The sequence below is a fragment of the Macrobrachium nipponense genome, chromosome 24 (assembly GCF_015104395.2).
Source record: "Macrobrachium nipponense isolate FS-2020 chromosome 24, ASM1510439v2, whole genome shotgun sequence".
Taxonomy (NCBI): Eukaryota; Metazoa; Arthropoda; class Malacostraca; order Decapoda; family Palaemonidae; genus Macrobrachium; species Macrobrachium nipponense.
Genome location: NC_061091.1, coordinates 53,193,918 through 53,216,816, shown reverse-complemented (window position 1 = coordinate 53,216,816; position 22,899 = coordinate 53,193,918). Strand labels below are relative to the sequence as shown.

At 48.1% G+C, this 22,899-nt stretch overlaps 1 protein-coding gene across 4 annotated transcripts in view; it reads left to right on the top strand.

The window, feature by feature from the left end:
* The window catches only part of LOC135205633 (wings apart-like protein homolog), a 115,146-nt gene that overhangs the window by 52,981 nt on the left and 39,266 nt on the right, over positions 1-22,899 (top strand). For all 4 annotated transcript variants that reach the window (XM_064236438.1, XM_064236437.1, XM_064236439.1 and 1 more), the window contains exons 6-8: positions 1,575-1,817; positions 2,193-2,408; positions 6,416-6,656. In XM_064236438.1, the coding sequence (XP_064092508.1) occupies positions 1,575-1,817; positions 2,193-2,408; positions 6,416-6,656 (700 nt within the window). The remainder of the gene's footprint in view (positions 1-1,574; positions 1,818-2,192; positions 2,409-6,415; positions 6,657-22,899) is intronic.

Sequence of the window (22,899 nt, the reverse complement as noted above, 5' to 3'; positions counted from 1 at the left end):
CACTGAACTTAACAGATCCGTGTTAGTAGTACAAATGATAGTTATTGTATCATTAAAAATATCAGAATAAACAAAGTTGCAAAGCCAATTCTATTCATGTTTTTCTAAACATGTAGCCTAAAAGAAAAACTTTATTTTGTTTGTTTCATCGTGTCACAAACCCCTCACAATGCAGAGTGCATTATGATCATTCTAAACTATTATTTACTACCAGAATAACAATGATATTGTGTATTGAAAATGAATGTTACTTATATTCCCAAACATTATTACTACCATGACTAGTATTATTACAATTTCGAAAGATAATCTTGCTGTGAACGCTACCGTAATTTGTATTATAGTATTATGATATGAACATGCGATCTACCATTTGAATTCTGGTTTTGTTTACATTCTTAAAATAATCAACTTATGTCGTTTTACCAATATCATCACTGTTTTTAGTTGCTGAATGGAACTTAATTCAGATATATGTCTATAATATGTAAGGTGAGAATGGTTTTATGTATTACCTTTATTGTCAGTTAATATCATAATGTGAATCTGTTCATGTATGTTGGTTATCGCACTGCAACTAGGTTTAGCCTACCAATGAATGTCATACATATAACGTGAGTTGTTTCATGTATGTTGGTAATTATCGGTCCGCGGCTGAGACTTAGCCTACCAATAAACATCGCATACGCAACATGTTTGTCCCATGATGCTGCGATTCATACCAGCGATATAGCATGAGAAGCAGTCCAAGAAAAAAACCTGTGAATAACTGATTCCGTGATTACTGATCCGCAATTAAGCGATGCCGACCTCTGGTTTTTGTTGATGTATGAAGGCAAAAATATTTCACACATTTATAGCCATCTGTGATGTGGAAAATCTTTATTAACAAAAAATTTCTCCCAAAGTATGGAATTTATAGCACTGATGTCAGTACACCTGCTGCTCTCATTCAACCTGTTCAGAAAGAGATCAGCAGGTTTATAGAATAATACTTCTGATTCTTTGAACAATAAACCTTTCTGGCTTGCAAATGGCCATCAGCCCTAGGACAAATTTTTATTTAATGCTGGCTAGGCTTAGTTAAAAATGATATTGAAATGCAAAGTTATGAAGATAGCTAAATTGCTTAGGAATCATATGCACTGCAGTTGTTTAACACCTCTAATAAGATGATTTAATTTCAATAAAGCATGAAAGCATGCTTACATGAGTGGGGCAGAAATGAAGATGTGATGGTTTCAGATTTATAAAAAAGAAGACTTGTTCCAAAATTTTGGTATTTGGCACCTGACTGCACATTATTTTGTTTGGAAGGTGTTAGCACTTTTCCAAAGAACATTTTAAAAAGGTTTATCTTTATACGAGAACTATATATTTACAAAGTAGTTTGGTATGGTTTTAGTTACTTGAGAATTTTAAAGTCTGTGACACATTTATGGTTTTAGTTACTTGAGAATTTAGTCTGTGACACATTTTTCATTTAAATGTAACAGACTAAAGCCTCTGTAATAAGGTCTTAAACCTGTAAGAGATTTTCTAATCTTTGACTTCTCTGAAATTTCCATTAACAGAAATTGGCCATCTGTGCAGCAACTGTGATGTTCACACTATCACAGGATCGTCTAAATATGGATTTGGATAGGGACTCTTTAGAACTGATGCTCAATTTACTGGAGTCTGATGCTGAAAGCTCATCAACTCTTTCTCCTGCTGACAAAACTATGGTAGAACAAAACAAGAAGAAGATTCGTGAACTCTGCCGTGACATGCAGAAGAAGGGTCATGCCAAACATCTCAATTTGGACAACATTAATGTGAGTCTTGATTTAATAGATGTAGAATTCCTGTAGTGTGGCATATATGCTTATAGGTTGTAAGCTCAATATTCCGCATCTTTATTTCGTTGATTAAAAATGTTTAGTCAAATCATTCTAGAGTAGAAGCATTGATTGTTGTAATCAGTAATACTTGCTCATAATGAAGGGGGAGGTTATAAATTTCAGGAAGGCCTTTAGTATGTGAAGAATCTGTAAGATTAACGTGACCCATTTATTTGAAACATGAACTTACTTAGCCACGAAGAAGACTGTATTTGTAATACTTGAATGGTGGATGTTATTGTAGAAACTTTTTTTTTTTTTAATTTAAAGCTGACAGTTATGATTAATACATTAATCCTGTATTTTTAGGCGGGTCATTTAGCGATGGAGACTTTGCTCAGTTTGACCTCAAAGCGTGCTGGAGAATGGTTCAAAGAGGAGTTGAGAGAGCTTGGAGGTATAGAGCACCTAATACGAACTATAACACAATGCACCCAGGTCTTCTCGCCAGAACTGGAGACGTGGACGCATCCATTGTTAGAAAAGCTTACTAAGGTGGACCGTTGCCTTAAAGTTCTGGAAAATGTAAGTTTTATATAAGTAACCTACCCAGTAATTCCTTAACTAATAATTTTTTGCCTCGGTAAAGAATTATTAGTTAGTGATGTAAACATTACATTCGTTGTCAAACTAATACTTACGTTGGAGACGTTACGAGGAAAGTAACGTAATAATGTAAACACTGCACATTGCATTCGTTGCCTTTTCTGAATAGAGTACTAATAACTAATAACTTTAATTTTTCTTTCTTGAAGTGCATATCTGCAAATCTCAATAATGGGTGAAACTAATTGTGTATGTGCAATGGTACTTGATGTACTTTTGTTCATACGCGGAACAAACCTTTGGTTTTAACAATAGGATAATCTTCTAACGCTAGCTGGAAACCGGTAAAAACAATCAAAGATCGTAATACAAGGAATTTGTGGTATCTGGCAACTCATGCATATACAGGGTGGATGTTTTGTCAACAACCAAGTTCATACCGCACAAGATGACAGTCTTTCTTTTACTGCCATGGAATGCGGATTAATTGAATATCATCTTACACTTTCCCTTGCAGAGAGCTAGAAGTGTAAGGGCAGTATGTGGTGGGAAGACAATTGTGCTTGTTTTGACTTGCTTTTTTGAGGAGAGTAGCCATTCTTGGCACCCACGAACTGTCCCATGAGTTTTGTACTAGGTCAGGAAACAGTTTGTGATAAAAGCACACAAACAGTGGTCTTGTAAATTTTGTAGTATATATCCTCCTGTTTGAAGATATGTCGCTTATAGAAAAAATGTGCTTATTGTGGAAATTTCAATCATTATGTTCCTAGCTCTCCTGGCGACCAGCTAGCTTCGCACCAACTCTTTTTGACCTATTCAACCTTTGCCTAGTTCCAGACAGCTGAATTCCCCCCTTTTGTGTCACCGTTTAGTGTCTCAAAGCACTGGCCTTTGCAGACGTAACTTTGGTGGAAGAATTTATGAGCTTGTTGAAGAAAGCTGTCACTTCAACAGGGAGTTGGGAGCCCGACTTTTTTTTTTTGTTAATGGCCAGGCTTTTGTTTCTCGTATGGACTTTGAAATGTTCTCAAAAGTTCCTTTAAGGCAGCCATACATGTACGCGACTGGCACGCTGATTTCATAGCGACTGGCACGAACCGGTCAGTCTTTATCGTGTATGGGGGCTATTGATGCCAGGCCTGTCCCGTCGTCCTTTCAGCATGTTAAACTGTCTGGTGTGCCGCGACTCGCGCTGCGGGTGTTGGGAAGGCCTGAGGCAAAGTTTAAACATGTACAATACCTGTATGAGTGAGTACTGGACTCAATCACCCTATTTCCTAGTGGGAGTCTGGGCAGTACTGCTTTTGTGATAAGATGTCGCAGTCAGTCTTGTATTTATTTCACGATTTCATTTGAGAATTGTTGGACCTGTACAGAGCACTTCCGTGGTTGTGGAAAATACAAAGTCTGGATTATTCCAATAAAGTAAAAAGACAAGCAGCTTATGAGCAATTACTGGAATTATGTAAAAAAAAAAATAGATAAAGATGCAAACTGATTTTTTGAAAGCCAAAATTGCCAGCCTTTCATGGTATATTTTGAGTAATATAAATTAATTTTATAATTAATTTGTAAAACATTTTAAATGATAAACGTGGTGTTAAAAGCATTAACATTCTTAAAAGATCTGAATTTCACTAGTAAAACATTTGAGAGGAAATATGTCCATAGTGATCCATTTCACACCTTTTATTGATATTCAAATTCATTCATCTCCAGAGTCAACATAGATTTCTGTCATACGAAGTAAAGTACATTTAAGAATGATAAATTCCAAATCACCTTGAGAGAGAGAGAGTGAGAGAAACATTCTGAAATGCAGGTAAACCTTTGGGTAGGTTAAATAAAATGAAAAAGCTGAAAAGCATTTGTGTATTCAGAGGTCCTCCTCAACTATGTAAGTGGATTCCATTACCTGATTACTGTACCTGAAGCAGCAATCAAAATTAGGAACACCCCAGTCATCATCAGTCATTCTTAAATCATTTCTATAATCTTCCGGGTTATTTTCCTTTAATTCTTTCATTTAAGTCATATGGTAAAAACCCCTCTTTATTAGCCATGGTTTTACCCATACTTTACAATTTTTCTTGCATATTTCATGCTTGTATTTGTCTTGCAGGAGTGCTATAATCATTATTGCACTTATCTTCCTTTTACTTGGTGCCATGATTTAAAAACACTCACTATATCAGGACACTACAGAATTGAAAGGAACACTGCCACTGCATAATAACTCTGCCCTCTCGAAATATGCATAGAGCAAGTCATCTGCATGTATGGGCAATACCCTAGTGGACTGGAGTGCTTGCTAATCCCGGCAGGACAAACCCGATGCCAGTCGCGTACATGTATGGCCAGCTTTAAGCATGTCAGATATTTATTTTAGCTAAGTACAGTGCTGCAAATATTTTCAGTCTGTATGAGGTGTGTTGTAGCTACGCTGGGCATTATCGCATAAGAAGTCAATGCCGCCCTGATGGCCATGTGTCTGTGGCTGTCAAGTATCAACAGGGTCAGCAACTATTTCACTTAGTTATCTACGAGTTTGCAAAAGACGTTCTACAAATTTGTTTGGTTTTCAGAATGAACTGTACATCCATTCCCTTGGGCGCTTGAATGGAGTTCCTGGTTAGATAAGATACTTTGTTTTAATGTCGACATACAGACTAGAAAATATCTCGGACTCGTCTCATAAGTCAGAGTCTGCCAGTTTGGGAGGTTAGGCTTTGTTAGCTATGACACAAACCTTCTCTCAAGTTTATTCTCTACTTCCCTTTGTATTCTTTTCTGGCCATGAACTTCAGCCTGTCCCACAAGACCAGCAGGGACAAGGTATAGTTGGGCTCCACTGTCTTCCCCAAGACCTAAATTTTCAGTCAGACCTACAGTGGTAGCTGTCCAAATTTTAGTAGTCTGGAAGAGGTCCTTCATCACGAGACTCGTCTAAGACTACTTCTGTCGCCTCGTTCTAGTCGAGGGAGCCCGCTCAGGGAACTGGAACCAGTTTTCAGAGATATATACCTGGGAGAACGGAACTTTCTTACATATGCCAGAAGAGCCTAGACAGGTATTCCTTTAGACATCACCACAGTTCTTGGGCTTTTACTTTTAAACACTTAGCCCACAAGCAAGGAGAGCTTTTTTCTGTGAACGATTGATCAAATTTTCCCTAGTTTAGCTAGAATTTCCGGTGGAGAAACAGAACTGTCGGAAACTACATGTCTTAACTAGCATATACTTAGGAATTTGGTTAAAAGGTAGAACTTGAAGTTTTGTACATGAGCAATGACAGGTAGGGCAGAAGGCATGTATACATAACCAATGATGAAATTGTGAGATCGACCCATAACTATTCTGTTAACAGGGTACTTCATTGTTAATATGTAGTAAATGTAGTCAGTTGTAGGCTTTCGTGCCCTATCCCTAATTGGCTGTCAATGGACATATACCAAATCATTTGCTTGTGTCCATCCACCAGATGAGTATTTTTTAAAGCCTTTAAATTATATACATATTTTTGGAAACAAATTCAGCGGTCTATAATAGATTGAAGGGATAACATCATGTTAAGAGATTCAAACAGTATGAGATAGACTAAACAAACATTTAGCATCTATACTAATGTAGCTAATATGCTGGGTAAGATCAAGGTCATACATTCAGGTTATAGGTTAAATAGGAATTTTGTCTAGGTTTACTTTCAAAGGTCATAGTTTATTGAAGATTTAAGGTCAGGTGAGTGTTTGCCACCCCAATGTCATGTTTCAAAAGCACATAGTATTTGATGGAAATTTACTACAGAATTATTATTTGGAATATCCACAGCTGTATTTTCAGGTACCAAAGTACTAATTTTAACAACTGTAGTAATGCAGTGTTTTGTCATTTGTGGCATTTTCATAATTTAGCATTTAGGACATATGGAAACCTCTGTAAATTCCAATTGATATGTAAGTGATTTTGTTAATTTCTTTAAACAGGTTACCCACCAAAATGTTGCCAATCAAGAGTACCTGCTAAAATTTCAAAATGGGATATTCCCAGAGAAGTTGATGAGTTTGTATCGGCTTTGTCATGTGGAAGTCCCATTGTATCCTATGTCAGAAGCACATCAACACAATACAACCATTGGTGGAGTATCTACAGGACAGCTGTTGGTACAGGCTCTGCTCACCACAGTTAAAGTTCTCATCAATCTCACACACAACCCAGGAAAGGAAGGTAAGATCTGTACATTTTTAGTATTCATTTGTGTTGGTAGAATGACCAACATTTACAAAAAAAAAAAAAAAAAATGATTTTGGGGTACACATTTTTGTTGCAAGAAAATTTCTGACATATGCACGAATTTTGTGTAACATTTTAGAAGAAACGAAGCCCTTGAATGAGTAAAGTTTCTTATAGTTCAAATTCCCTGCATAGAGTGAGAAGTGGAAATGAACAGGTAGAATCTTTAATCCAAAATGAGGGAAATTGTAGTATTATCATTGCACAGTCCTTCGCTGCATTTTGTGGATTTTAATGTATGACACTTACCTGGCAGGTATATATATAGCTATATTCTCTGTTCCACCTGGCAGAAATTTTCAAAACTCGCGGCAAACACTAGTAACCTATTAGTAGTTCAGGCAACCACCACCCCGTTACCGTGGCGCTAGCGCTAAGAACCGTTCCCAATTGGGCCAGATTTTCTCTGCCAGCCGAACCGGCAACATTGTTGGTGGTTCCCTGCTAGGATTTTCATTCTCGTTGCTGACTTTTCATGGATCTTTGGTATTGTACTCGGAAACGTTAGCTTGGCATTCGCTTTGGATTGTTCTTTAAAGATGTCTGATACTGGGAGTATGTTTAGAGTGTGTGTAAAAGAGGGGTGTAAGATAAGGTTGCCGAAAGCTTCGGTCGACCCTCATACCATTTGTAAGAAGTGTAGAGAGAATGTGTGTACTTGGGAGAATAGGTGCTTTGAATGTGAGAATTTATCAGAGAAGGAATGGAAGATATTTATGAAATATGTTGAGAGGCTTGAGAAAGATCGTATAAGGAGATCTGTTTCTCGTAGTGAGAAGTCGAATTCTTCTAGTAAAAGGAGTGAATGTATTTCCTCTCCAGCTCCTTCTAACGTAGAATTGGTAGTTCCTTCTCCCCAGGTATCTCCTGCGCCCGCTGCTGTATCGGAGGAGGCGAACGATACACATATTGTGAAGGTGTTTGCTGCCCTTGCGTCCATGGGCGACCAGATACAGCGACTTACAGATAAAGTTAGTGCTTTTGATGTCAGTGAAAGTGTAGTGGAGGGGGCGTCTGATCGTCTCTCTCGTGCTCCTAGACCTAGACCTCTGTCAAGCTCCCAGACCCAAGGGAGAAGGCATGTCGACAGTCGAAGGGAGGCGAGAGAGGTTTTGTCGCGGTCAGGCGTCCCTTCGAACAGTCCTGTTGCAAGTTCCCAGGCTGTTGCAGTTCGCCGCAGAAAAGGCGTAACTGGGAAGTGTGCGTCCTCGGATGGTTCGACTTCCGAGCGGGAACGTCGGTATGCAGTTGTGTCTCGACCCCTCAAGAGGACTTTCAGGACATCAACTGCTCTCGAGAGACATGCTCAAGATCGGTGGACTTGGAGTAGTCCTGATGGTGTTTGTCCTCCTCGGAAGACGGGGACGCAGTTCCGATCAAGAGGAAAAGGATTTTTCGTGCTAAAGAGGACTCAGGGCGCACTGGCGCTATACGTCCTTCTCGGCCTTGGATTTCGATGAGAGACTCTCCTCCATCTTCTTGTGTATCTTCCCCTCGTCTTTCTCCGTCGGGTAGAGTACAAGATCGCTCTCCGTTAGGTCGCAGTCCCGCTCGTAATCCTCCTCCTTCGTCCTCTACCATTCAGGAAGATAGTACGAAGGGTTTCTTAAGGGAAATGCAGTCCAAGCTGGCAGTTCTTGTGAAGTCTTGGGATGCGCCTGGGCAAGCATCTTCGAGGCGGAAGGACGATTTCCTTCCCGTTAAGTCTTCTAAAAGGGAAGACAAGGACGCGTTCGCCGAGGACTCAGGGCGCACTGGCGCTACGAGGACAGGCAATCGCTTGGTTATGCAGGACGCAGAACACAGGAAGAAGAAAATGGTTTCGGAAGAAGCAGGACGCAAACGTCAGGACTCGGGACCAATTGTGGACGCAAGACGCAGGCGTGTCTACGATGGACGCAGGACGCAGGCGGCAGGACATCGAGAGGCGGCAGGACGCCGATTCCTCGTTAGCCGCAGGACGCAGGCGGCAGGACGCTATTCCGTCAACGAAGCGTCAACACGACAATGATTTACAAGACATTTCTTCAGCAGAAGAGGAATTGGAATTAATTGAGGAAAAGAATACGGAACCTTCTTCAGATTATAAGGTTCTGACTTCACGTCTTATTTCTATTTTTGAAGGGGAATTTAAACCGACAGCTCCGTTATCTCCCTTATCACAGTTTTCCAAGACTAGGACTCCAAAGAAGTCCTCTTTCCTTAAGATGACTCTGTCAATTTCGGCGAAGAAGGCCCTTCAACGTGTGAATGACTGGATGAAGGATAAGAAAGAAGCGGGAAAATACTCTTTTGTTTTTCCACCAGCTAAGTTAGCATCGAAGTCAGGAGTATGGTACGCTACTGGAGAAAGTCTAGGCCTGGGAGTACCTGCCTCCTCCCAGGGGGACTTCTCCAGTATAGTAGACAGCTCACGCAGACAGGCGTTACAGTCTGCTAAGGTCTGGTGGATGTCTTCAGTGTTTGACCATCTTTTTAAAGGGATTTTTAGGACTTTCGAAGTCTTCAATTTCCTGGATTGGTCTTTGGGAGCACTGGCGAACTCCCTAGAAGAAGAGGATTCGCAGGATTTAGAAACAGCTAAGAGCATTATGTCCTGCATGAACAAGGCTCTGAGAGACGGAACGAATGAACTGGCTTCGTTGTTCACAGCAGGAGTACTAAAGAAGAGATCGCTGTTGTGTTCTTTCGCTTCAAAAGGAGTTTCTAACTCTCAGAAATCAGAGTTGCTGTTCTCTCCCCTTTCGAAACAGCTGTTTCCTTCAGAGGTGATTAGGGATATAGCTCTCTCTTTCTCAGAGGCCACTCAAGATCTTCTCTCGTCTTCAGTTAAGAAGTTCTTACCATCCAGTTGGTTAAGAAAAACCTCCAAAGGAAACTAGGCCTTCGCAACAGCCCTTTCGAGGAAGAACATTCGCTCGACCCGCCTTTAGGGGTAAGAGAGTACCCACTAAAAGAGGAGCCAAGACCACCTCTAAGGAATGAGAATTCAGTCCTCCAGACGACAGTGGGAGCCAGACTTCAAGGTTTTTGGGAAGTTTGGCAGAACATGAAGGCAGATCCCTGGGCTGTCAACGTAGCTCGGGAAGGGTACAAGATTCCTTTCTTGAAGAGACCTCCTCTCGCAACATCTCCGAGAGCCCTCGGGGCAAATTACAACGATTTAGTGAAGAAAGCGGCTCTGTGGGAGCAAGTAGCTTCCATGCTAGAGAAAGGAGCCATAGAGCCTGTTCTGGATCACGAATCTCCGGGATTTTACAACCGTTTGTTCCTGGTTGCAAAGTCCTCGGGAGGTTGGAGGCCAGTTCTGGACGTAAGTCAACTGAATCTTTTCGTAGAAAAGACCAAGTTCACTATGGAGACGAACGATTCAGTACTGGCAGCGGTACGTCCAGGGGACTGGATGGTGACCCTGGACTTACAAGACGCATACTTTCATATTCCGATTCATCCAGGAAGCAGGAAGTATTTAAGGTTTGTGATTCAGGACAGGGTCTTTCAGTTCAAGGCCCTGTGCTTCGGCCTTTGCACAGCCTCTCAAGTGTTCACGAGGATGATGTCCAATGTGGCGAGATGGTTACATTTAAGAGGGATCAGAGTGTCTTTTTATCTGGACGACTGGTTGATAAGATCCCAATCAAGAAGTCAATGTCTGGAGGACTTGAATCAAACATTGAACTTAGCAAAAGACCTAGGTCTGGTAGTAAACATGGGAAAGTCTCAATGGATCCCCAACAACAAATAGTTTATTTGGGGATTCAGATATCGTCAGTGACTTTTCGGGCTTTTCCGTCCCCCGAAAGGCAAGCCCAATGCATTCGGAAGGTGCAGGACTTTCTAAAGAAGGACCGATGCTCAGCAAGAGAGTGGATGAGTCTACTGGGCACACTCTCTTCGCTAGAGAGGTTCATTTCTTTAGGAAGACTGCACATGAGACCTCTACAGTTTTTCCTGAAGGATTCATGGCCAAGAAAATTGCAACCGGATTCCTTCCAGTTTCTAATTCCTGCCAGTTTCAAGAAGTAAAGGAGGAATTAAAGTGGTGGCTAACTCCAGGCAGGTTAGCAAGAGGGATGTCGCTTCAGCAGAAGAGCCCAGACCTCGTCTTGTTTTCCGACGCGTCGGACGCGGGTTGGGGAGCGACATTAGGCCCTCAAGAGGTGTCGGGACTTTGGAGCAAGAAAGAAACAAAGTGGCACATAAACAGGAAGGAACTGATGGCAATTTTCTTGGCCTTGAAGCACTTCAGAGAGTTGATTCGAGACAAGACAGTGCAGATCAACTCGGACAACACCACGGCTCTGGCATACATCCGCAAACAAGGAGGAACTCATTCTTTTCCCCTTTACAATCTGGCAAAGGAAGTTCTGCTTTGGGCGGAAGAGGAAAGGGTCGTGCTACTCACCAGGTTTATACAAGGAGAGAAAAATGTGAGTGCGGACCTGTTGAGCAGAAGAGAACAACTTCTCTCGACGGAGTGGACGTTGCACATGGAGGTTTGCCAGAGCCTGTGGAAGTTGTGGGGCCGTCCGGTAGTAGATCTGTTTGCGACAGCCAGAACAAAAAGGTTACCAACCTATTGCTCTCCGGTTCCAGACCAGGAAGCAGTGGCGGTCGACGCATTCCTGATGGATTGGTCAAACTTAGATCTGTACGCTTTTCCCCTCCGTTCAAGGTACTGGGGAAGGGAGTGATGAAGAAGTTCAGGGAGAGCCAAGGAACGAGGATGACCTTAATAGCCCCGTTTTGGCCGGCCCAAAGTTGGTTCACAGAGGTACTGGAATGGACAGTAGATACGCCAAGGACTCTTCCTCTAAGAGTAGATTTACTCAGACAACCCCACTTCGACAGGTTTCACAAGAATACCCTCGCTCTGGGTCTGACTGCGTTCAGACTATCGAACGTCTTGTCAGAGCGAGGGGATATTCTAGAGAGGTGGCCAGTGCAGTGGCTAGAGCCAGAAGAACCTCCACAATCACAGTATATCAGTCGAAGTGGGAGAATTTCCGGAAGTGGTGTAAGAACAGGAAAGTGTCTTCATCCAGTACCTCTGTGACCCAAATCGCAGATTTCCTTCTATACTTGAGGAAGGAATTGGGCTTGTCAGTTTCGACAATCAAAGGTTATAAGAGTATGCTAACCTCAGTGTTTAGACAGAGATCTAGACATCTCGAATAACTTAGACCTTAGAGATCTGATTAGGTCATTTGGTACGAAGAAACAACCACAATGCAGGCCACCTGCTTGGAACCTCGATGTGGTCTTGAAGTATTTAACTTCTAGCAAATTCGAGCCTTTAGAGAAATCCTCTCTGAGAGATGTTGCTAAGAAAACTATCTTTTTAGTAGCTTTGGCAACTGCTAAAAGAGCTAGTGAGCTTCAGGCCATATCGAAGAAGGTGGGATGGAGACATGGCAACGCAGTGTGTTCATTCCAAGAAGGTTTCTTGGCCAAGAATGAGAATCCAGCTAATCCTTGGCCAAGATCCTTTGAAGTTTTGGGTCTGTCTGAGTTAGTGGGTCACGAGCAAGAAAGAGTTCTCTGCCCAGTGAGAGCGTTGCGGTTTTATATGGAAAGAACAAGAGATATCAGAGGGAATTCTGATGCTCTGTGGTGTTCAGTTAAAGACCCCAGTAGACCCATGACGAAGAACGCTCTAGCCTTCTTCATGAGAGAGTTAATTAGAGAAGCTCATATGTTGTGTCAAGAGCAGAGCTTTGGTATTTTGAAAGTGAAGGCTCATGAAGTCAGGGCAGTTGCGACTTCATTAGCTTTTAAAAAGAATTTAGCCCTCAAGGAAATTATTGAATCCACATATTGGAGAACTAATTCAATATTTGCGTCTCATTATCTTAGAGATGTTCAGACAACCTTTGATAATTGTCAGACGCTAGGTCCATACGTGTCCTCTGGTACAGTATTGGGCAAAGGAGTTACTACCCCATAACCTTCTTTTAAGCTAGTTGATTTTATTAGGTGATGGTGTTTGTGTTTTTGGTCGTCTGAGAAAAGTGTGCGGTACTTTTATCAGTCTTGTTAGTATTATCCGGTGATGGTGTGTGTGTAGTTCAGGTAAATGATCTATTACTAGCTTGAATGCCGTGGCATAAGAGGGCTGTACGGTTCTGTCAACACATTGGTCACGTCCAGTTGTCAGTTCCAGTCTTAGCTTCTTCAACATACAGGACACTTCCTTGTTGAGAGCTACTAAGGTTTAAGCAGGCTTAGAGGCAGGACCTATGAAGTCAGCTACCTTAGCAGGTAAGGAACCTAGAGTTTTAATAATATTTTAATAATATTTTTATACTCTAATAATGTTGCTGTCTTTGACCCACCTCCAAATGTGTCAATCAGCTATATATATACCTGCCAGGTAAGTGTCATACATTAAAATGAAGTTTGTTCCGACACGGCATACAAACCTGAGGTCCTTTTACAATAGGAAGGTACTAGCGGCAGCTGGATAGGTCGTAAGCTTTCGAACAAGGGGTTCAGTAGTTAACTGCTTGTCCGACAGGCGCGCGCGCGCGACTGGGAGGTAAATAAACCACTTTTGCTTTCGGCCTCACAGCGAGTAGACGTGTGTGTTCGACGCTCTCTGCCCGCTTCTCGTCGTTTGCTTTCCTTGAGTATATGGTTGTGTTTGTGTATGAAAGAATCATTGTAAGTACAATCATTTCTCTTTATCTAATTAATTGTGAATTATTGGTCAATGATGGAATCTCCTCGCCTCGCTACCCCACGGAGACTATGCCCGGGTACCGAAGGGCGTAAATGCGGAAAGTTCCGCTCATTCCCGGAGATTGACCCTCATATTTTGTGCGCTCGGTGTCGGGGGCGCGAATGCACCCGAGCCGAGCCCTGTGAAGTTTGTAATAATTGGTCGGAGGCGCAGTGGACTTTGTATGAGGGCAGGAAGAAGCGAAGGCCTGCAAAGGAGTCGTCGGAAAGCTCTCCCGCGACTCCTTTGGTTACGGACACTTCGTCTTCTTTCCTGCCGCCCGCTCAGCTTCCACGTTTGGCGCCTTCCCCTTCGGGGGGGGTTTCTAGGTCCTTCTCCTCACCTGACTTGTCGAGTGTGGAGGAGGGCGCTAGATACCCTGACGTCGAGTTGTACTCTGGGTCCTCTATCCGTTCGTTTCGCTTTCGCTTTTGCGAGCGGGTAGAGGATCCTGCTAATCACCCGACTTTTGCTTCCTCAGGTGCGGTTGCCGCGAAGGACGACCTCGGACAGGTGTGGGCATCGTTGGGGCTGCAGGGCGTACCGAGTGTCCAGGGGCTGCTCTACCATCTCGCTGGCTCCGTGGCGGTCACCCATGCGATGGTTACGACCACCACCACGACCCTTACAACACCTGGCTACGCTTCACCTCCTCACCTGGTGTACACCCCGCACGCGGTCTCTGTAACACCTACTACATCGGTGCAGGGGCCAGTCGCCGTACCTCGGGGGAGTGTGATGCCGCCACCTGGGTTTGCCGTGTTGCCGCGACCGGACTTCGTGTGCCCGAAGAGCTCGCCCCTGGACCTCCCACCAGTACCAAGGATGTCTGTGCCGCTGGTCCGTCCATCTGGACCGCCTGCACAGCCTGCCGTACCTGCCGTACCTGCCCAGCCGCCGTTCACGGACGTGATGTTGACCACTGCTGCCGTTCCTGTACCTGCTCCTGCCGTCTCTACTGCTGTTCCTGTGATGCCTGCACCTGCTGACGTTGTTCCTGTTCCTGGCGCCGCTGCTCCCGATGCTGATCTGTTCGGACAGGTGCGTCCGGGCCCTGTTGCTTCGGCAACAGCAGCCCCGGCTCCGCTCTGGATGACAGATTTGACGTCGGTCCTGAGGAGGTTGACGAGGAAGAAGAAGAAGAGGAGGAAGGTGTCGTCGTCGTCTTCATCGTCTTCTTCGTCTTCTTCGTCGTCGTCGTCGTCTGCCGCCTCTTCCCCTTCTTCTTCTAAGGCTCCCCCACCGAAGAAGAAGAAGGTCGCCTCCCCCCCCCCCCAAGAAGTCTCCTTCGGGAACTTCTAAGGGCCCGTCTCGCTCTGGTGAGACGGGGGGTTCTTCCGCTGGTCACCCTGCTCCTTCGGGGGCAGGACCCGTCTCTTCTTCCGCAAGGAAGAAGACTACGGGGACCAGAGGAGTGCCGGCTAACACCGGCACTTCCTCACCTGCTGTTAGTGGTTCGGCCACGGCAACAGGGTCCGTCTCGGCCTCTCGTTCGCGAGAGGTACCGAGTGTACGGTCGCCTAACAGCGACCGTGCAGCCAAGAACCAGACCTCTGAGTCCGCTCAGCGTCAGGTTCACGGCACGGAGCGGAAGACTGGTGACAGCCGCTCACGCGACTCTCACCAGACCAGCTCTCGCTCTCGCGGCGAGCAGCTGGCTACCCGGGCGGACGTGACGGTCCATGACCGGCCACGGGCTGAGGCTGGGAAGAGGTCCCCCCGTTCGCCGGCACCAGCCACGGCTGGTACCAGCGAACTGACGCACCGTGAGGATACGCACCGGTCTCACCGTGACAGTGGAGCTCGCCGGTCGCCTGACCGTCACTCTCACAGAGAGCGATCGGGTACGGCGACCAGCACCAGCTCCTCTGACACACGAGACCGGGGCCGCTGTTCTCGGTCCAGCCGTTCTCCACAGCGAGACGGCTCGACTAGGTCTGCAGCTCGATCGCCACCGCGGGTTGGCGATCGCCTGCAGTCTTCCAAGCCCACTGGTTCTGCCAGCGAGCGAGGAGGGAGCGTCAGGTCTGCCTCTCCCATACCTTCAACCTCCTCGGGTTACACCGGGAGGGGCGAGGTATTGAGAGTGATCGTGAGGGGTGCGCCCCTCAGGATCCCACCACGTCGTCGTACGTGCCAGGCACGGTTCTCGGACCAGCCAGGTCGTACGCACAAGTGGTTGGAGGAGACCGAGAGGGGTCTGTCGCTGTTCCTCCCCTCGAGGGAGGAGGGTCTCGGGAGATGCTCCTGTTTGAGGGACTGGATGGTCCGACTCCGCAGGACGCAGTCACTCCTGAGATCCAGAGGAACTTTGCCGAGGTTATTGCGCTGATTCGTCAGCACAACGACCTCGCGGAAGGATCGCCGCTCCCACCATCCGAGCCCACGTCCCGGCTCGAGTCGTTCTGGGGCCCGAAGAGGGAACCCAGACCGACGGTGGGTTTGCCGCGTTCCGAGCTTGCCGACTCAGTGCTGGACCAGGTTGAATCGCTTGTCTCCGGACAAGACGGTTCGCTCAAGTCTGGCAGGTCGAGCAAGCTGCTTCCACCTCCTCTGCTGCGACAGCGGCGTTTTTACGTGCCATCTGAAGACCCGATGCCGCCCAAACAGGTGAACCCGGAGTTAGCAAGGCTGACTCCGGGTGTGTCTCTGCAGCAGCTCCTGTCCGAGAACCTATGGTTCTCGCAGCAAGAGGCACTCGGCCTGGAATCTACCGCCATGGCAGCTTTCCAGGCCGTCTCCTGGCTAGATCTGTGGTCCCTCACAGTATCTAAGGTCGCAGCCAACTCCGGGGGAATTTCTCCCGAAGATGACTCGGCCTTTAGGAGAATTTGCCAGTCTGGAGGAAGAGCCATCTCCTTCCTTGCCCACCAGACGGTGAACCTGTGGGCCAATCTGGTTCTCCGACGAAGGGACGCTGTCCTTACTCGGGTTTCCAGGGCGGCCGGGCGTGAAGCGGCGTAGGGACTTCGCAACGGACCTTTACGGAGTTCCACGTCTCTCTTTCCAGGAGAGATGGTGGACGCTGCGGTGGACAGATGGCGCACTGACGACAGTGACCGTCTGGTTCACCAGGCAGTCTCGAAGGCTTCTGGGCAGCCTCGGACTGCGGCCAAGTCTAAGAGCTCGGCTAGCGCTTCCTCGGTGGCCAAGACGGTAGCTGCGTCGAAGCCCCGGGGAAAGACTCTGTCTTCTTCGACTTCTACCAAGGGGAGCCGTAACCAGCCCTCCTCCCAGCCCTCCTCCTCCCGTGGAGGCTCTGGGAAGAAGTCGAAGAAAGGGGGGAAACGCTAGGGACGGCGTTCCCCCTCACCTGCTGCCGGAAGTGGGGGGGTGCCTGGCCAGCCATTGGGCAACTTGGCAGCGCTACGGCGCCGAGACCTGGATTGTAGATGTCCTTCGGGAGGGATATCTATTACCCTTCGAATCTCGGCCACCCCTCACCTCCATCCCGGTCCAACAGCAGTCGTACGTTCCAGGGTCATCGAAGGACGTAGCATTGAGACAGGAGATCAAGACCATGCTGAGCAAGAGAGCTGTAGAAATCGTCACGGATCAGTCACCGGGCTTTTACAGTCGACTCTTCCTGGTGGAAAAGTCTACGGGAGGCTGGCGCCCGGTGATAGATCTCTCTCCTCTGAACCGGTTTGTTCGCCAGACCCGGTTCACGATGGAGACGGCACGCTCAGTGCTCGACTCCATCAGGGAGAACGATTTCATGCTTTCAGTGGACTTGAAGGATGCGTATTTCCAAATACCCATTCATTCAGTCCTCCAGAAAGTACCTCCGCTTCATCCTCGACGGGACGGTGTACCAGTTCAGGGCACTTTGCTTCGGTCTCTCAACCGCCCCACAGGTGTTCACGCGAGTGTTCACTCTGGTGTCTGCTTGGGCCCATTCGCACGGGATACGTCTGATGAGGTATCTCGACGATTGGTTAGTCCTGGCGAGCTCCCGCTCGCAGTTGCTACAGGACAGGGATCGACTGCTCGAGTTCTGTCGCGATCTGGGACGTTCGTGAACTTCGAAAAGTCCGATCTCGAGCCCCCAAGCAGAGGATGAAGACCCCTGGGTATGCTGATCGACACGGTAGCAGGGCGAGTCTCCCCGCAGACTCGCGGATCAGCAGATTCAGGGAGGCAGCCAACCAGTTCCTGTCTCGGCAGGAACAGGTAGCTCAGCGATGGCAAGTCGTGATCGGACACCTGTCGTCACTCGAGAAGTTAGTCCCTCACGGGCGTCTTCACCTGCGGTCTCTCCAGTGGAGACTAAAGGAGAGTGGGTCACAGGCGACGGATCCCCCAAGCTTTCCAGTGTCACTGACACCGGAGGTGAGGCAGGACCTAGCCTGGTGGCTGGACGACAGGGAAACCCTCTAAGAGGAGTGCCTCTGCGCACTCCCCCCCCGGACATGCAGCTGTTCTCAGACGCATCGACCGAGGGATGGGGCGCACACCTGGAGGAGTTGCTGGCTTCAGGAGTGTGGGACGAGAACGACAAACACCTTCACATCAATGTACTGGAACTCAAGGCAGCGTTCCTCGCTCTCCAAGAGTTCCAGGACCGCTTGATGGGACACTCAGTGGTGTTGATGTGCGACAACACCACGGTGGTGGCCTACGTCAACAAACAGGGGGCCTAGTGTCTCTCCCGTTGTACCAGTTGACTCGGCAGGTGCACGAGTGGGCCGAGCACACTCAATAGAGCTGTCGGCACGCTACATTCCAGGGAAGAGGAATGTAGTAGCAGACACGCTCAGCCGTCGGGATCAGGTGATAGGGACCGAATGGTCTCTACACCAGGACGTGGCGGAAAGGCTCTTCGACCTGTGGGGGCGACCAGTTGTGGATCTGTTCGCCACCCGGCACAACAGGAAGCTCCAGGTGTTCTTCTCGGCCATGCCGGACCCATGGGCAGCTGCAGAGGACGCTCTTCAACACCCGTGGGACAACCTCTTCGTCTATGCCTTTCCCCCGTTCAGCCTGATTCGCAAGGTGATCAGTCGAGCACTGGTCACCCCGAATCTCAGGATGATCCTGGTGGCTCCCAAATGGCCACAGGCCATTTGGTATCCGGACCTGCTGGCTCTTCTCGCAGGAGAACCGAGAGAGATTCCCCCTTGGCACAACCTTCTCGCCCAGCCACACGTCGAGCGGTACCACCGAGCAGTCCAGTCCCTACGTCTTCACGGCTGGCTGTTATCCACCATCTCTTGCGAACGAGAGGCTTTTCTTGTAGCGCAGCAACAGAGATGGCTGGAAACGTCCGTCAGTCCTCTGCAGCTGTGTACCAGGGAAGTGGGCCGTCTTCTGTGGTTGGTGTCGTAGACGGGGTCTATCTCCTCTCAGAGCCACTCTTCAGCAGGTAGCGGATTTCCTCGTTTTTTTCTTCGCCGAGAGAGAAGTCCTCTCAGTCCCCACAGTCAAAGGATACAGAGCCGCCTTGGCGCTCGTCCTGAAACTGAGGGGATTGGACATCTCGAACTCGTTCGAGATCTCCTTGCTTATGAGGAGCTTCGAAAGGTCTTGCCCACCCAGGGAACTCAGGCCTCCTGCGTGGGATGTGACTCTCGTCCTTAGGAGTTTGACTCGAACGCCGTTCGAGCCACTCCGAGAGTCGTCAGACAGGGATCTGACCCTCAAGACCCTCTTCTTGCTGGCCCTGGCATCGGCGAAGAGAGTAGGGGAACTTCATGGTCTTTCCTATGATGTACGACACTCCAGGGGATGGGGATCTGTGACGCTCGATTTCGTCCCGAACTTCGTTGCGAAGACTCAGAAACCGTCGATCCCTGACGACAGGTTCGAGTCATTCACGATTCCCTCTCTATTGGACTTCACCGATAATGATGCGGATGAGATGCTGCTTTGTCCTGTGAGGGCGCTACGGCGCTATCTGAAGAAAACTCGACACCTCAGGCCTGAGTGTCGACGCCTCTTCGTTAGCACCGGGGTAACCAAGAAAGAAGTATCCAAGAACACTCTTTCATTCTGGCTGCGTGAGGTCATCAGGAGGGCGTATGAGGCTGATGGTAGTGACGACATCCGTACGTCCCGTCCGAGAGCTCACGAAGTCAGAAGTATTGGCCCCTCGTTGGCGTTTCGTAAGAACTTCTCCGTGGCGCAGGTCCTGAAGGCAGGGGTTCTGGTCTAACCAGACTACCTTTACGTCCTTCTACCGTTCGGGATATTGCCCACAGGTCCTTGGATACCTTTTCCTTGGGACCCGTGGTGGCTGCTCAACAAGTTGTGTAGCTAACCCAGACCCTCGCAGGCTGAAACAGCATCGAGTCCTGGTGTGACTGTGTGGATGGATGTGTGAATGAGTGAGTGACTGGCTCCCTCTTCCCGTCTTTTCCTACTCCTCTACCTGTGGGAAGAGGGCCACGGTCGTCACTACGCTGGATGAGGACGAGATGCAGGTGAGCTATATGACAGAGCCCCATCCTATCCCTTTCACTAGGGATAGGAGCAGAATATCCACCACTTCCTTCTACAAGGGGGGGAAGTGGATGCCTACAAGAGTCAAACCCATGTACTTTATATTTGCTCCTGTACAGGAACAAGTTCTTACATTGCTGGTACGAAGAGATACGCTTGCCTCTCTCTTAGTACTCGGTCCAGAGGTCTGACCATTGATCCTGCGGTGCACACCCCGATCAATCGGACAGAGGCTTGGATCCCTCCCTCGCTCTTACGACCAGGGAGGCTTCCAAGGTTGGGCGAACACCAGTCTGTTCACAAAAGACTCAGATTCCTCCCACCAAGAAGTGAGTCTTCCTATTGTAAAAGGACCGAAGGTTTGTATGCCGTGTCGGAACAAATGACAATTTGTCCAAAATTGCATTTTTCCTAACTATAAAAACAAACCTGAGGTCCTTTTACACATAGCCCCACCTCATGCCACCCCTCACTCTGCAGTTTTTGCTTGGGCCAAAAGCAAAAGTGATTTATTTACCTCCCAGTCGCGCGAGCGCGCCTGTCGGGCAAGCAGTTAACTACCGAACCCCTTGTTCGAAAGCTTACGACCTATCCAGCTGCCGCTAGTACCTTCCTATTGTAAAAGGACCTCAGGTTTGTATAGTTAGGAAAAATGCAATTTTGGACAAATTGTCATTTTTATGTTAAAACAAAGTTTAATGTATACTTACCTGGCAGGTATATATAATTTAATTCCCACCCGCCTCCCCTCAGGAGACAGGGTTCAGAGAAAATCTGGCCCAATTGGGAACGGTTCCTAGCGCTAGCGCCACGGTAACGGGGTGGTGGTTGCCTGAACTACTAATAGGTTACTAGCGTTTGCCGCGAGTTTTGAACATTTCTGCCAGGTGGAACAGAGAATATAGCTATATATATACCTGCCAGGTAAGTATACATTAAACTTTGTTTGTTCCGATACGTAATACAAACCCTCGGTCCTTTAACAATAGGAAGTAGCTAGCGGCAGCTGGAACGGTCGTAAGCTCGAACAAGGGGAGAACGGTAGTTAACTGCTTGTCCAGGTGGAAACAGAGAATATAGCTATATATATACCTGCCAGGTAAGTATACATTAAACTTTGTTTGTTCCGATACGTAATACAAACCTCGGTCCTTTAACAATAGGAAGTAGCTAGCGGCAGCTGGAACGGTCGTAAGCTTCGAACAAGGGGAGAACGTAGTTAACTGCTTGTCCGATCGTCGCGCGCCGCGCGACTGGGAGGTAAACAAATCACTTTTGCTTTCGGCCGTGTGTGGGAAGGACGTGTTCGCCATCGCTCTGCCCGCTTTGTCGTTTGCTTTGAGTTTGAGTATTTGTTTCTCTTTCTGTATAAATCAGGAGTGATTGTAAGTACTTTTTCACAATTCAATTTATCTTGCAATGAGTGAATTGGAAGAAATGGAAATATCTCCGCGCCCTCCAGTCGCCCGTAGAGTGTGTCCCGGGCTGGAGGGGCGTAGATGTGGAGGGGTTTCAGGTCAGTTCGTTGGATGGTGGGAACCCCCAACGAGGTTTCTGTACTCGTTGCCGGGGGCGAGAGTGCTCCCGCAACGAACCTTGTGTAACTTGTATGAATTGGTCCGAGCGCATGGGTGCTGTACGAGGGCAGGAAGAGACTTAGGCCGGCCAAGAAGTCATCGGAAAGTCCAGTGACTCCTTTGGTGACGGACACTTCGTCCTCTTTCCTGCCTCCCGGCCAGCCCCCACGTTTCGCGCCTTCCCCTGCGGGGGGGGTAGCGGAGTCCTTTTCCTCTCTCGATCCGTCGATGTGGAGGGGAGGGCGCCGCTACCCGACGTACAGCTGTACTCGGGGTCTTCCGTCCGCTCTGGGGGGGGTGTGTCGCCCCCCAGTGCGAGGGAGCCCCTCCAATTAACCCGACTGTTGCTTCGCAGGTGTGCCATCAGCGAAGGACGACTTGGGACAGGTGTGGGAGTCGCTGGGACTGCAGGGAGTGCCCAGCATCCAGGGGTTGTTGCTTCAGCGGTTGGCGGGGTCGGCGGTTGGGTCCACTCATGGTGCGGTGACCACAACCACTACCTCAATAACGACACCAGCGTATGAGATGCCACCACATCTGGTATATACGCCCCATATAATGTCGGTGACACCCACGGTGGCTGTACAAAAACCCATTGCTGCCGTGCCAAAGAGGACGGTGCCACCACCACCTGGATTTTTTCCTTTGCCGACCCCGGACTTCCGCTGCCCCAAGAGTACCCCATGGACCTGCCGCCAGTGCCACGGATGACGGTGACTGTCGACAGGACGCCTGGCTCTCCCGTGGTACCTGCCGTGCCTGCCGTACCTGTTGCCGTTCCAGCTACGCTTTCCCTTTCAGATCGGCCTGCACTTTCCCTTTCAGATGTTCCTGCCGTTCCTGCTGTTCCCGGACCTGTTCCTGTTGTTCCTGCTGCTGGTGTTGCTGTCACAGGCTCAGGTCTTTCCGGACAGGTGCAGTCGGGCCCTGTTGCTTCGGCAACTGCCCCGGCTCCCTCCTGGATGGAAGACCTGACGTCTGTTCTGCGGAGCCTGGCGAAGAAGAAGAGGAAGAGGAAGAAGGTGTCGTCGTCGTCTTCATCGTCTTCTTCGTCGTCTGCTGCCTCTCCTTCCCCTTCGACTTCTAAGGCTAAACAGCCGAAGAAGAAGAAGGCTGCCTCCTCCCCCCCTAAGAAGACTCCTTCGGGATCTTCTAAGGGCCCGGCTCGCTCAGGCGAGCTGGGGAGCTCTTCTGCTGGTCCTCCTGTTCCTTCGGGAACGGGGCCCGTCGCTTCTTCTGCAAAGAAGAAGTCGTCGGGGACCAGAGGTGCATCAGCCTCGGCTGGTGCGTCCTCACCTGGTGTTAGCGGTTCTGCCGCTAAACCAGGTTCCGTCTCGGCCGCTTCTCGTTCGCGAGAAGCACCGAGTGGACGCTCTTCCAAAGAGGACCGTCCAGCCAAAGTTTTGACGTCCGAGCTTGCTCGCTGTCAAGACAGCGG